The 13,888-nt window shown below is 47.3% G+C and overlaps 1 protein-coding gene across 3 annotated transcripts in view; it reads left to right on the top strand.

Moving 5' to 3' along the window:
- The window catches only part of LOC119953757 (alpha-1,6-mannosylglycoprotein 6-beta-N-acetylglucosaminyltransferase B-like), a 1,231,367-nt gene that overhangs the window by 1,196,260 nt on the left and 21,219 nt on the right, over window positions 1-13,888 (top strand). For all 3 annotated transcript variants that reach the window (XM_038778343.1, XM_038778342.1, XM_038778344.1), the window contains one exon: window positions 3,973-4,089. In XM_038778343.1, coding sequence (XP_038634271.1) covers window positions 3,973-4,089 — 117 coding nt within the window. The remainder of the gene's footprint in view (window positions 1-3,972; window positions 4,090-13,888) is intronic.

The raw sequence follows: 13,888 nt of genomic DNA, 5'->3' as shown, positions 1-13,888 counted from the left end.
CGTGCGGAGGAGGCCTCCTGCATGGGGGCCTCCCTCCGGGCCCTCGCCACGGCAGCACTCCCATCCCCACCCAAAAAACACTCCAGCAGCCCAGTGGTGACAGCCACCCTCCAATCCTGGAACCAACTGCGGCAGCAATTTGGCCTGAACAAAATGTCGGACAAGGCTCCCATCTGCAACAACCATAGGTTCAAACCAGCACTGACTGACGCCACCTTCAAAAGGTGGAGACAGGACGGGGGGACACTGACAGTCAGGGACCTATACACGGACGACAGGATCGCAACACTGGACGAACTGACAGAGAAATTTCAGCTAGCTGGGGGGAACGAGCTACGGTACCTGCAGCTCAAAAACTTCCTACGAAAGGAGACAAGGACGTACCCACAACCGCCACGACAGACACTACTGGAAGACCTACTGGACGCAAGTATCCTAGAGAAAGGGAACTGTAGTGACATGTATGGCCGACTGGTAGATAGGGACGACACCGTACTGGACGCAACAAGAAGGAAATGGGAGGACGACCTGGGGATGGAGATAGGGTGGGGACTCTGGAGCGAAGCACTGCATAGGGTCAACTCCACCTCCACGTGCGCAAGGCTCAGCCTGACGCAACTAAAAGTGGTACATAGAGCCCACTTAACGAGAAACCGTATGAGTAGGTTCTTCCCGGAGGTGGAGGACAGATGTGAGCGGTGCCAAAGAGGCCCGGCCAACCACGCCCACATGTTCTGGTCTTGCCCCAGACTTGTGGAGTACTGGACAGCCTTCTTCGAGGCTATGTCCAAAGTGGTGGGGGTGAGGGTGGAGCCATGCCCGATAGTGGCGGTCTTCGGGGTTTCAGACCAGCCACATCTATTCCTGGGAGGAGGGCGGACGCCCTTGCCTTTGCCTCCCTGATCGCCCGCCGTAGAATCCTGTTTGGCTGGCGGTCAGCAGCACCGCCCAGAGCTGCAGACTGGCTGTCCGACCTCTCGGATTCTCTCCAAATGGAGAAAATCAAATTCGCCATCCGAGGGTCGGACGACGGCTTCCACAGAACGTGGGAGCCATTCATGCAATTGTTCCGGGACCTGTTTGTGGCCAACGTACAAGAGGAAGAATAGTCGGGGGAAGGTAGCCGGCGGGGAGGGGGGGGGGGGCTACGGGCTCGTTACGGGGGTTTGATGGCTAGCTAAGGCCCAAAACCAAACTAAATAAATGCCAATAAACATGCTGGGGAATGTAAAATATGTATGCCGGCAAAGAGGGGGAGGCCACAGTTATTACTACGAAGATGCTCACCTGTAAATATATATGTTAATTTTTGCGTGTTTTTTTTTCACTCTCTAACAATTTGTAATTTGTTCAATATAAAACATGAAAACTGAATAAAAAACATTTATTAAAAAAAACAAAGCTGGTGGAGGAGGCCAGGGAGGACTTTAATAGGTGGGATACACTGCACTTAACGTTAGCGGGAGGGTCCAAGTGGTGAAAATGAATATTTTGCCGAGGTTCTTGTTTATCTTTCAGGCTCTCCCGATCTCTATACCAAAGGCCTTTTTTCGGAAAGTGGACACAATCATCTCTGACTTTGAATGGGCGGGAAAGGTGCCCAGGGTGGGGAGGACCCTGCTACAGAGGCAGAGGCAGCAAGGGGGATTGGCGTTGCCATTCTTGCTTCATTAATATTGGGCAGCGAATGTGGACAAGGTGCGGCGGTGGTGGGTAGGAGAAGGGGTAGAGTGGGTTAGGATGGAGGAGGAATCTTGTAAGGGGTCTAGTTTGAGGGCTATGTGATGGCAGCATTACCAATGGTTCTGAGTAGGTATTCAGGGAGCCCAGTGGTGCAGTCCACAGTGAAGATATAGAATCAGCTGAGGAGGCATTTTAAGGTGGAAGGGATGTCAGTGCTAATGCCGCTATGAGAGAATCATGGGTTTGAGCCGGGGGGGATGAATAGTGTATACAGGAGGTGGAGGGAAGTGGGGCTGGTCAAGGTGATGGATTTATATTTGGAGGAAGGGTTCGTCAGTCTGGAGGAGCTAAGGGAGAGAGTAGAGCTGTCGAGGGGCAGTGAGTTCAGGTATCTACAGGTTAGGGACTTTGCATGAAAGGTCTGGAAGGGGTTCCTAGATTGCCGGGATACACCCTGCTGGAGCGTCTGCTGCTTCCGGATGTGGAAGGGGAGGGAAGAATTGGGGATATATATATATAAGTGGCTGAGGGAGCAGGGAGGCGAGCGGGTGGTGAAGATCAAGGAGAAATGGGAAGCGGAGTTGAAAATGGAGATCAATTGGGGAGTGTGGAGTGAGGCACTGCGAAGGGTAAACAAGCTCTCCTCTTGTGCAAGGATGAGCCTGATACAGTTTAAGGTGGTGCACAGAGTGCATATGACTCGGGGCGAGAATGAGTGGGTTCTTTCAGGGGGTAGCAGGTGAGTGTGAGAGGTGTGGGTGGGGGCCAGAGAATCATGCACCCATGTTTTGGGGTTGTGAAAATTGGGAAGATTCTAGGCGGGAGTGTTCACGATCTTAGCCAGGATAGTGGAGGAGGGAGTGTACCCGGACCCTTTGGTGGCGATATTTGGGGTTTCAGAGAAGCCGGAGCTCATGGAGAGGAGGAAGGCCGAGATCTTGGCCTTCGCCTCTCTGATTGCATGGCGACGAATTTTGCTGGAGTGGTGGTCGGAATCGCCACCGGGGGCAGCAGCATGGTTGGGTGACCTGTATGACTTCCTGCGGTTAGAAAAGATAAAGTATGAGTTAAGGGGCTCAGCAGGGGAGTTTGAGAAAAGGTGGGGGATGTTTGTGACTGTGTTTGAGGAGCTGTTCGTCGCAGGGTGGGGTGGGGGAGTGGGTGATGAGGAGGTGGGGGTGAAAAAGGAGAAAAATCTGTACAAACTGTATAGTTGATTGTTGGGAAGAATGTTTCCTGGGGTGTTTATTTGCTGTAACCTACTTTGATACAAGTTTGAATAAAATGCGTTTTTTTTTTAAAACAAGTTTGCTCTGCAAATCGCTGGAGATGGGATAGTGCAGAGCCCTGTGCAGGGCATCAGGAAATTGAGGGATCAGAGCTAACAACTGTGTGTCTCCTCAGACAATTAGATTGAAGGATTCTCAATTTAACGGCATAGATACTGACAAAGAAATATGGGTCAATTCAATGTCAAATTAAATACAGAAAGAGAAAAAAAGAGAAGGAAAGAATGATTGAATTAAGCGAGTGGAAAAAAGAGATTGTGTCATTTTGTTATTTTATATGTTTCCAATCATTATTAAAACGTGATGGAATGAGATTCCACAATTGTAATAGTTAATCTTCAGTGCCAGGGAGGTTGACAGGTGGTAATTAACACTAATCAAGTTGTTAAAAGGGTGCCTGGCTTAACTGACTGGGACAAGTTTACTTTGTACCTCCTGGGCAAGGACTGGAACTTCAGCTGCTCAATCCAATTGAATGGGAAGCCAGACACCAAATGCCATTTTCATGATGTTATCAGCAGAGAGGCAGACCTTTCACAGCAATTTTCATGGTTAATTGTGTGGTTGCCCTTTGCCTGAAGTTGATATGGTACAGGCGGCACTGTAGCACAGTGGTTATCACTGTTGCTTCACAGCGTCAGAGACCTGGGTTCAATTCCCGGCTTGGGTCAGTCTGTGCGGAGTCTGCACGTTCTCCCCGTGTCTGCGGGGGTCTCCTCCAAGTGCTCCAGTTTCCTCCCAAAAATCCCAAAAGACGTGCTTGTTAGGTGAATTGGACATTCTGAATTCTCCCTCAGTGCACCCAAACAGGGGCCGGAGTGTGGTGACAAGCGGATTTTCACAGTAACTTCATTGCAGTGTTAATGTAAGCCAAGTTGTGACACTAATAAAGATTATTATTATTACTTGCATGTAAGTAATAGGAAGCACTATTAGCTTCATTGTTATTTTGAAATCAATTTTTGGGAAAGCATTTGCTGAATCTATTATTTCCCTTTAGGTCTCTTCACAGCACCCATACACTGAGTATTTCATTGGGAAGCCGCATGTATGGACGGTAGATTTCAACAATACAGAGGAACTGGCGTCGGTTGTCAGGACAATTTCAACAACAAAGGTATGATTATATTCCAGAACAATAGGAAGAAAGAAAATGATTTGCATTTATATAGTGCCTTTTCCAACAACCAGGCATCCCAAACGGCTTTACAGCCAATGACGTACTTTTGAAGTGTGGTCATAAGCGGCAGTGTGATAACGACCAAATAATCTGTTCTTGTGATGGTGATTGAGGGAGAAATATTGGCTTGGGCATCAGGGATACCTCATTTAATGAGGTACTGTGATTAGTGACTCACTCCTGTGGCTTTGTGGTATAGGTCAATTACAGACATAGAGCAATGCTTTGGAGTCGTTGGTTCAAATCCCACTATGGCAGATAGTATAATTGTCCTGTGATAGGCATGGGTGAGCTAAAAGATTTGACATCAACCTGTAATTTGAAAGCAGAAAGGGTAGATGATAAGCAATGCACTTTGAGGTTATGCTTTGCTTTGAAATTGTTAATTAAAATGTGCAGAACTTCATATTTTACATCAAGATCAATAGCAACTCGAAGTCAGTAACTGTGGGGGCAGCATGGTGAATCACTGGTTAGCACTGCTGCCTCACGACGCCGAGGACAAGGGTTCGATCCCGGCCCCGGGTCATTGTCCGTGTGTGGTTTGCACATTGTCCCCGTGTCTGCGTGGGTCTCACCCCCACAACCCAAAGATGTGCAGGATAGGTGAATGGGGCCACGCTAAATTGTCCCTTAATTGGAAAAAAAGAATTGGGTACTCTAAATTCATTTTAAAGTTTGAAAAAAAAGGAAGTAATGTGAGAAAAAATGTCTTTGTTTTGAGGTTTGAAATAAAAGATACACTGAGCAGAATTTACAAAGAACAAAGAAAAGTACAGCACAGGAACAGGCCCTTCGGCCCTCCAAGCCTGTGCCGATTATCATAATATCCACTCATGTATATCAAGAGATGCAGACAGGCAGTGATTGACACACAGGATAACCAATGAACACACACGACACAGAACAACCAATCACCAGACAGGACACCACCACTATAAAGCCCACAGGGCATTAAGACTCTCGCTCTCTCACAGGATACGGTTAGAGAGATAGTCGCAGTGCACAGGCCAATGAACAACATCACCATGTGATAGAGAGCTAGTCTGGTCAAGCCAGTAGGAGGTTATCAATTAGGTTAATAGAGTGTCAACCCACAGCAGATTATGTACAGCAATCAACAGGTTCAATAAAACAGTGTTGGACCATCTCCTGTGTCGGAAACCTGTTTCTCGTTTTACTGCATCCAGTTACAGTCGATGTTAGACCAACACAGATAACACGTCACAGCCCATGCTGCCCGTCTGAACTAAAATCTTCTGCACTTCCTGGGTCCGTATCCCTCTATTCCCATCCTATTCTTGTATTTGTCAAGATGCCCCTTAAATGTCACTATCGTCCCTGCTTCCACGATCTCCTCCGGCAGCGAGTTCCAGGCACCCACTACCCTCTGTGTAAAAAAACTTGCCTCATACATCTCCTCTAAACCTTGCACCTTAAACCTATGTCCCCTAGTAATTGACCCCTCTACCCTGGGGAAAAGCCTCTGACTATCCACTCTGTCTATACCCCTCATAATTTTGTAGACCTCTATCAGGTCGCCCCTCAACCTCCGTCGTTCCAGTGAGAACAAACCGAGTTTATTCAACCTCTCCTCATAGCTGATGCCCTCCATACCAGGCAACATCTTGGTAAATTTAACATGACCCCTTTCCTTTGGTGAAGAGCTCACATCTTTGTCTACCACACGCGCTGTCACTGAAATGCAGCAGAGAAAATCCTACAGGGAGAAATATACCAGAAGGTCATTATTTTACATTTCTAAGTCTCTCTGAGTGGAAAATAGTCATGGAAAACTTCATGAATCAGAGAATGAAAACTAAAAGTGGAATTTTCCACTCCCCGCTACGGCAGCTATAATGGCGGGCAGGGAGGGGCGGAGCAACAAAATCAGTTGCCTAACGCGTTTACATCTTTTCTGAAATAGGGAGACCAGTACGATGCACAGTACTCCAAATCTGGTGTCACCAATGGCCTGTACAACCAAAGCATAAGCTCTCTATTTTTGGAACCAACTCCCCTCACAATAAATAATAATATTCTATTAACTTTCCAAATTACTTTCGAGGTGGCACAGTGGTTAGCACTGCTGTCTCTTGGCGCCAGGGACCCAGGTTCAATTCCAGCCTTGGGTGACTGTGTGGAGTTTGCATGTTCTCCCCGTGTCTGCGAAGGTTTCCTCCGGGTGCTCCAGTTTTCTCCCACAGTCCAAAGATGTGCAGCTTGGATTGATAGGCCATGCTAAATTTCCCTTTGGTGTTCAAAGGTTAGGTGGGGTTACGAGGATTGGGCAGGGGAGTGGGCCTACGTAAGATGCTCTTTCAGGAGGTTGGTGCAAACACGATGGGCCGAATGGCTTCATTCTGCACTGTAAGGATTCTATGATTCTTCTATAATACTTGCTGTACCTGCATACTCACCTTTTGTGATTCATGCACCAGAACATCCAGACCCCTCCGAATCTCAGAGGCCTGCAGTATCTCACCACATAGACTTACATCCTCTATTGTGAAGCAAAATACAAGTTCTACTGATCTCCCATTTCCTTATTTTCCATTATTAATTTCCCAGACTCATTTTCTGCAGGACCAACTTTGTTAGCTCTTTTCTTACTTAAATATCTATAGAAACTCTTTCTGTTTTCACATTTCTAGCTCGCTTTCTCTTTTGCTCTAATTTTCCTTCCTTATCAATCTTTTGGACATTCTTTGTGTTCTTTATATTCTGTCCAATCATCTGACCTGCCACCAATCGTTGCACAATTATATGTGTTTTCTTTACGTTTGATACTACCTGTAAGTTAACCATCTGTTGAACTTACCTGCATCTCCACACACCCCTGAATACCCAACCTCCATGCAGCATCTTGAGATTTCCACCTCGAGGCTCTGCACAGTTTTGAGCAGCCATGGTTATTGTTAGCTTCCATGTTGAGGCTGCGGTTTGATAAATCTTTCTTAAACCTGCATTCCCTACCACTTCTAGGCTTTTGAGTAAACCACGGGTTGTGGATCTGGAATTTTTCTTTACTTTGCAATGTATCTATTCTGGGCACAAAATTCTGAAATATCCCTTCAAATGTCCGCCACTGATTCTCTATTGACCCATCCATTAATCTCATTTGCCAAGATGGATGAATTCTGGGGGGTTTTCGGTGATAGGAAGAGATTATGAAGTTAAAGGGGATAGTGGGAGCCAGTAGAGTGGGGGAATAAGGTGAGAGTTAGATGATGGTGGGTGAAGGTATGCTGAGGGTTGTTGGAAGGGCTATGGAGAGGTGGATTCTGAGGGTCCGCAGAGTGAGGGGACCAGATATTTTGTCACAGGGTGGGCTCTTTGGGAAGGTGGGGATATGGACATTCAACTGCATGAGATAGAGGGTCATGGGGGCGGATTGAAGGTCAAATGCTGCACCTGGGGTCGTCGGTGGTTATTGGGGGGATGGTGTGGGTCATGGGGTAAAGGTATTTGACTCTGTGTGTCATACATTAACAATTATAGTGCACCTGTGCAACCCTAGCAAAAGCAAAACTTTTGTTCCTTCCCACTTTTTCCAGGTGCTCTCTCAATATCTGCAGTAGGGGTGGAGGCAGCCTGTTGTCTTGGATGACCTTGGCAGGCCTCTCGAGATCCAAGGTCTGGAGGGCATTGGCTGACTTTGGCTGTCCTGCTGTGGGTCACAGGGGTTGGAGCTGAAGTTGTCTCAGGCAATGGGAATTCCAAAATGATGGACACCCATCAGAGAGTCCTGACTGGCGATCCTGGGGGTGTTTGACAGCCGCTCCTTCCCCGTTTGGGTGACCGAGATAACCTGCCTGACTCATTGATGAGAAAGGGCATCTGGAGGGAGGTCAAGGAGCCCCATACCCTTCTTGCATAGCCACAGCAATAATTAATTTATGGCAGAAACTGGGCGTTCTCTGAACCAGGTTCTCCATCCCTTCATCAGAGAGCAGGCGGATGAACTCTTCTGCCTCATGTGCCATTCTGTTGAGGGCTGATAAACTGCTGGACAGGGCTTCCTCTTGTTCCCTTTCCATCTTCCTACTGGTACCTGTAAGTGAGAGAGGAGAGAGCAAATGACTGCATGAACTTCCGCCGACATTGAGGAAAGCTTGACCTTTCGGTTTCTATGTGACAGACATGGATCCTTACTGGATAGAAGCCTCTGGCCGACAAAGCTTGGACTGATTCCTCCCCAACCAACTGGGTTGCCTGTTCCTCAAAGTTGGTGAGGTTTTTTTGAGGTCAGGCTGACCCCCTTACCATCTTCTCTCTCTCTCTCCTGTTGTGCCTCAACTTTTCCTGTGCAAAGAGACAAGATGGAGTTAAGAGAAATTGGGTTTCAGCAGGTATCTTTCTCCTGCTTCCACTTTGATAAGTAACCCACTGGATTGGGTGCCATATAATTGGTGCACTGCAGGTTATCCAGACGGTTCTGGGTCAGGACGGTTAGTCCAGAGTTATCAGCCCTTGCACTGCCTCCAGCAACCAACGCCACCAGCTCCCCCACTACCACCCCACCCAAGATCAGACAACCCTTCCTCCCTACCGGAATTGGGAGCAACCCCATCCACCACACACAACAAGACATCCACAGACTCACTAGCTGGGTTCCTGGGAGTGACCGCCTCCAGGGATGTGCCTGCCCAACCAGGAACGCAGCCTGCCAAAAAGGAAAGGTTGTGGAGTTCTTGCTAGATAAAATGCCTCCCCTTTGCTCAAATATCTGCCCAGTAAAATGCTGGGTCATTGAGTCTGAATTCTGAACCGTGAGCATATTTTACACAGTTTTTGCAAAATAAATTCCTTGACCTCAAGCCCAAGATTCTGGGGGGTTTTCAGCAAACCTATGTGTATGTATATCTCTTCTGTGGTTTCTATTACTCTGCTAGGCATAATCTAAGAAATACACATGAAACAATCTTGATTTAAGGCCATTGATTATTTTGTAAAGTGATGGCGGGAAACGATATATCCTGGTTACTGAGAAGTGAAATTCAACTGAAACGGGTGAAATGGGTGATGGCAGATTAGTAGGCAATCTTACAACCTGCTCGATTATCCTGAGCATTCACTTCAATGGAAATCAAATTCAAGCAGGGTGAGGAATGGGCTGCCAATTCATTAACACCCATTTTGCAGTAATGCCAAGTTACATTTCAACTTGGTTCCCTCCGGAGGTCAGTTCTGGGGCATGTTATTCATGTTCCCCTGGGTCTGGAAGCCACGGAACTCATTGTTCATCCTGCATTTGAAGTGTTTCTGGTGAAAGCATGAGGTACATTAATGACATGCGTGTATGCAATTTGTGCTGTTGTTCAGTAATTAGCACAACAAATCATGGGCGCACTTGAACATATTCAGAGGTTGGCACAGAAGCATTGAAATGCAATAAGAGGTGAAGTCAGAAGACAAGCACAGCTTGAGTGTGACTGCACGGGCATAGCACCAACTTTTAGAAAATGGAGTCTGGTGCTGAGAAATTATGCTTTTTACTCTGGGTAACTCTTGTATTACAAACTTGCTGAATTAATGCAAATGCAGCCATGGCCCACTGGTAAATAATGTTAACCAGCTCTTGAATGAAAACCATTGTTTTCCCTGTTGCAGTATCCTTTCTGACATAAGGGCGGGGGATGGGGTGGGTGGGGGGGGTGAGAAAAATTGTCTTGTCAGGATGTTCTTCATCAGGCGTTGTTCATTAGGAGGCTGCTCAAGTAGCAGAGACTGAGGTCAGACGTTGAAAGGATTCTAATGGAAAGAGGAAATTTCATATAAAATGCATCCACCTTCGCGTTAAAAGTGCTAACACGAATTAGCCCTCTCTCAGTTAATGAAGAATAGTGGTTTTCCAAGAAAAAAATAAGTGGCTAGAGATGAGGCTGTATTTGATGTCTTGCAAAACTAGCAACTCCAGTATCCCTGCATCTTCTTTCAGTTGTGTTTAGTTTTCAGAGTGTAAATTAGAGACATGCAGATGTGTTTTTTTAATGACTACGTTATGCAGCATGTAACAGACCAGGGCAATGCCATCTGCTTTCTTCACAGTAGATTGTAGAGCTCACTTAGTGTCTAATTATGTCCCTGCATCTCTGCTAGGAGTTGCGGAGAAGTATCTTAAGTCATTTCTTTTCCTCAGTGGGTCTCTCATATCTCTGAGGAAACAATGATCAGACTTCCCTTTGTCCTGGAATAAGTGGAGATCAATGATTACCGTTCAGAAATAGGAGCATTTCCAAGGAACTGCATTGACAGGTATAATGATTTGGCAGTGGTCACAAGCAATCTGAACATTTGTTATTGTTGAGCACCCTGGGACGTTGCACGAGTGCTTGAATGGCAGTTGTCCTCCATGGGGAGTGCTAAATATTTTGAAAAACCCTGCCAGTATCTCCTGTCACTGCATGCCAGGGGTAATCTTAATGTGTTCACCAACATCCAAAATAGGGCATCTATGTTGTGGGTAAAATCGCCAATGAACCTCAAACTGTCTGATCCAAGGAAAATTTCCTGCCAGCTGGTTGAAACAAAATAATTGTTAGTGTTACTCTTATCACATTGGCAGCATAGGACTATTGTTGCTGTTTCAGTACAGCGAAATGACATTGGATTAATCAGTTGCTTCCTTGATGAGTCAAGTGGGGCGGGGGTTTCTGGTCCCACCCACCTGAGGGCAGAAGATTCCGGCCCAAAGTCAACGGACTTTTTAACGATCTGTTAAATTGTCCTTCCCGCCTGCAAAGATTCTCCTGGCAGGCACAGGATCGGAAACGTTACCCAGTTTGAGTCTGGGCACCACTCTTCAGAAAAGATGTGAAGACAATGGAGAGGTTGCACAAAAGATTTACGGCAATGCTTCCGGGAATGAGAGACTGTTACATGGATAGATTGGCAAAGCTGGGACTGTCCTCCTCAGAGAGTAGAAGGTTGAGAGGAGATTTGATGGAGGTGTTCAAAATCATGAGGTGCCTGGGTTGAGTGGACAGGCAGAAACCATTCCCATTCGCAGCGGGCACCGGTTTAGGTGATTGGCAAAAGAACCAGAGGCAGCATGAGGAAAATATTCTCAGACAGCTAGTGGTTAGGATCTGGAATGCATTGCCTGAGAGTGTGCTGGAGGCAGATTGAGTTGCGAGTTTCGAAAGGGAATTGGACTGTGACTAGCTTGAGTTTCTCGTACAGAGATCTGGCACAATAAGCTAACTGGTCACCTTCTGTGCTGTAACCATGTTTTGATTCTAGCCTATGATTTTGGGGAGCAGCTTGTCATGTTGTTGTGCCTGGGTATATTGAATTGCCTGAGCACTGAACATACAGGAAAATCGGTTCAAGGGGTCACATGCCTTGATTAGAACCTATCCAATTTTCTGTCTTATATTTTTATTCATTCAGGGAATGTGGTTGTCGCTGGCTGGGCCAGCATTTATTACCCACCCCTAATTGCTCCTGAGTGTTTGCTGGACCATTTCAGACAACAGTTAAGAGTCAACTAAATTGCTGTGGGCCTGGAGTCACATGTAGGCCAGACGGGGTCAGGGTAACAGATTTTCTTCCCTGAAACACACTCGGGTTTTTATCATTAACAATCGATGATAATTTCAGCAATTCAAATTGCACCACCTGCCATGGTGGGATTCGAACCCCAGCCCCCACAGCATTGCTCTGGGTCTCTGGATTACTAGTCCAATGACAATACAACTACACCACCACCTCCCCAAAGTGAATCGACAGAAAACCAAGCAGCATCCATTATGACCATGTGAACATCCCACTGCTGATTTTTCTCTTATACGCAGTGCTCTGTTGCAACAGCAGGATCTGCCACACGGTCTCTCCTAGTGCATTCTCATTTATCAAATTGCGAGCTCTGTCATTCCAGATAGGCACGTTGTCTGGGCAGTGAAGACTGATACTGTTATTATACTCTTATATACCATTCACCATGCTCCACTCCTCATGTTTCCTTCTTCTTCTCCTCTCACTCTTCATCACAAAGTATGGTACACGCTGATGAATAAATTTAAAAATTTAAGACACTGGAGTGAAAAGTCGGGATGAAGTTTGATTGGGTGATGGTACTGTAGTCTACTCTGGAGAGCAAACTAACCTGCTTCATTTTGTTCTCTTCTCCCTTCTGGACTCTCCAAATGGTCCCCCATTTCTCCAGTCTCCCATACCCCTCCCTGTTCCTGCATGATGACAGAACATGGGACAGTCAGCGTGAATTCTGTGGAAAGCTGCCCTGATTGATAATGATTGTGGAAGAGATAAATCTATGTCTACATAAAAACACTTTCAGTTTTCTTGGCTAGAAGTAGCGAACCCTTAGATTCGCTAATGCCTCCATACAGCCGTGTGATGTGATGCAGTTGAATCTTCCCTTAGAAGGGGCTGGTTTAGCACACAGCTAAATCGCTGGCTTTGAAAGCAGACCATAGTAGGCCAGCAGCATGGTTCAATTCCCGTACTAGCCTCCCCGGACAGGCGCCGGAATGTGGCGACTAGGGGCTTTTCACAGTAACTTCATTGAAGCCTACTTGTGACAATAAGCGATTTTCATTTTTCATGTCCCTTGCTGAGAGCTCTGTAGGAGGAAGATGTGCACGGGGTAGCTCCCGCTGAAGGACTAAACTTTCAGGGGGTTTTTTTTGTTTTGTTTGTCTGGTCCCGGGGGTATTTTTATTCTTGTTTTTTTTATATATTAAAAAAAAAGAAAGAACCCACGCAGCACTCCCCCAAAGGTACGAACAGGAGGAACAAAACCGCGAGAAATAAGTGTGCGAGAGGAGCCGGGGAATATAAAAAAAAGGTGGAGGAGGAACCAGAGCCGGAGGCTCAGAAGCGGCCGAGGAGAGTCGCGTCCCCGAACAGAACTAGCGCCCAAGAGCGCGAACCTGCGAGCCTGCCCGACCGACCCCCCCCCCCCCCCCCCCCCCCCCGCCACACAGCAGAATGTGGGTGGCAGAAGAGAAGCGGCAGCCCAGACCGTGAAGCCAGAGACTCAAGCGCTCAGGGGCGGAGCCAGCAGGGTCAACAAGCAGGAGAGAGAGAGAGAGAGGGATCCCCCACCCCGCAACGGACCGGCAGCGACCACGTGGTGAGCGGCGAGACAAAGAGGGACTCCGGTCCAGACCAGGAAACATCTCTCCCAAACCCTCCTGACCCAGTGAGAAGGAAGGGAAAAAAAGAGAAGGAGAAGGGGGGAAAATAAAAGTTTATAAATAAATAAATAAAGAGACAAGGAAAGAGAGAAAGGAAGGAACGGAGGAAGGTAACCAACCACAACCCCTCCCCCCCCCCCAACAAAAAAAAGGGAAACCCGTAGCCAGAGGCAGACCCAGCAGGAGCAGAGGAGCGAGGGAAGTGAGAGCAACCCCAGGGTAAGGAACAGCAGCGGGGAAAGAAAGAGAGGCAGACAGCTGGCTGGTGGAAAGAAAAACACCAAAGTGGAGGGACAGCGAGACGCAAGCAGCAGCAGCGAGGGGAAGGTGCCTGAGTGGCGGACGCGCAGGCAGGCGGCCCCACAAGACGAAACGGAGGTACCGGTGAGCCTGGAAGGGAAAGCGATGGCGGACCAAGCAGCGGAGCGTGAGCAGAACGCAGTGACCAGCATAAAGGAGGCGCTCTGGTCGGTGTCCAAGCAATGATGAAGGAGACGACGCACAAAACGCAGCAGACAATCGAAGGCCTGGAAAGGGAAGTGAAGGCGCAGAAAAACTGATTCTGGAGTTGG

The sequence above is a fragment of the Scyliorhinus canicula genome, chromosome 18, assembly GCF_902713615.1.
Source record: "Scyliorhinus canicula chromosome 18, sScyCan1.1, whole genome shotgun sequence".
Classification (NCBI taxonomy): domain Eukaryota; kingdom Metazoa; phylum Chordata; class Chondrichthyes; order Carcharhiniformes; family Scyliorhinidae; genus Scyliorhinus; species Scyliorhinus canicula.
Note: the sequence above shows the minus strand (reverse complement) of the source record. Positions and strands in the feature narration are given on the sequence as shown.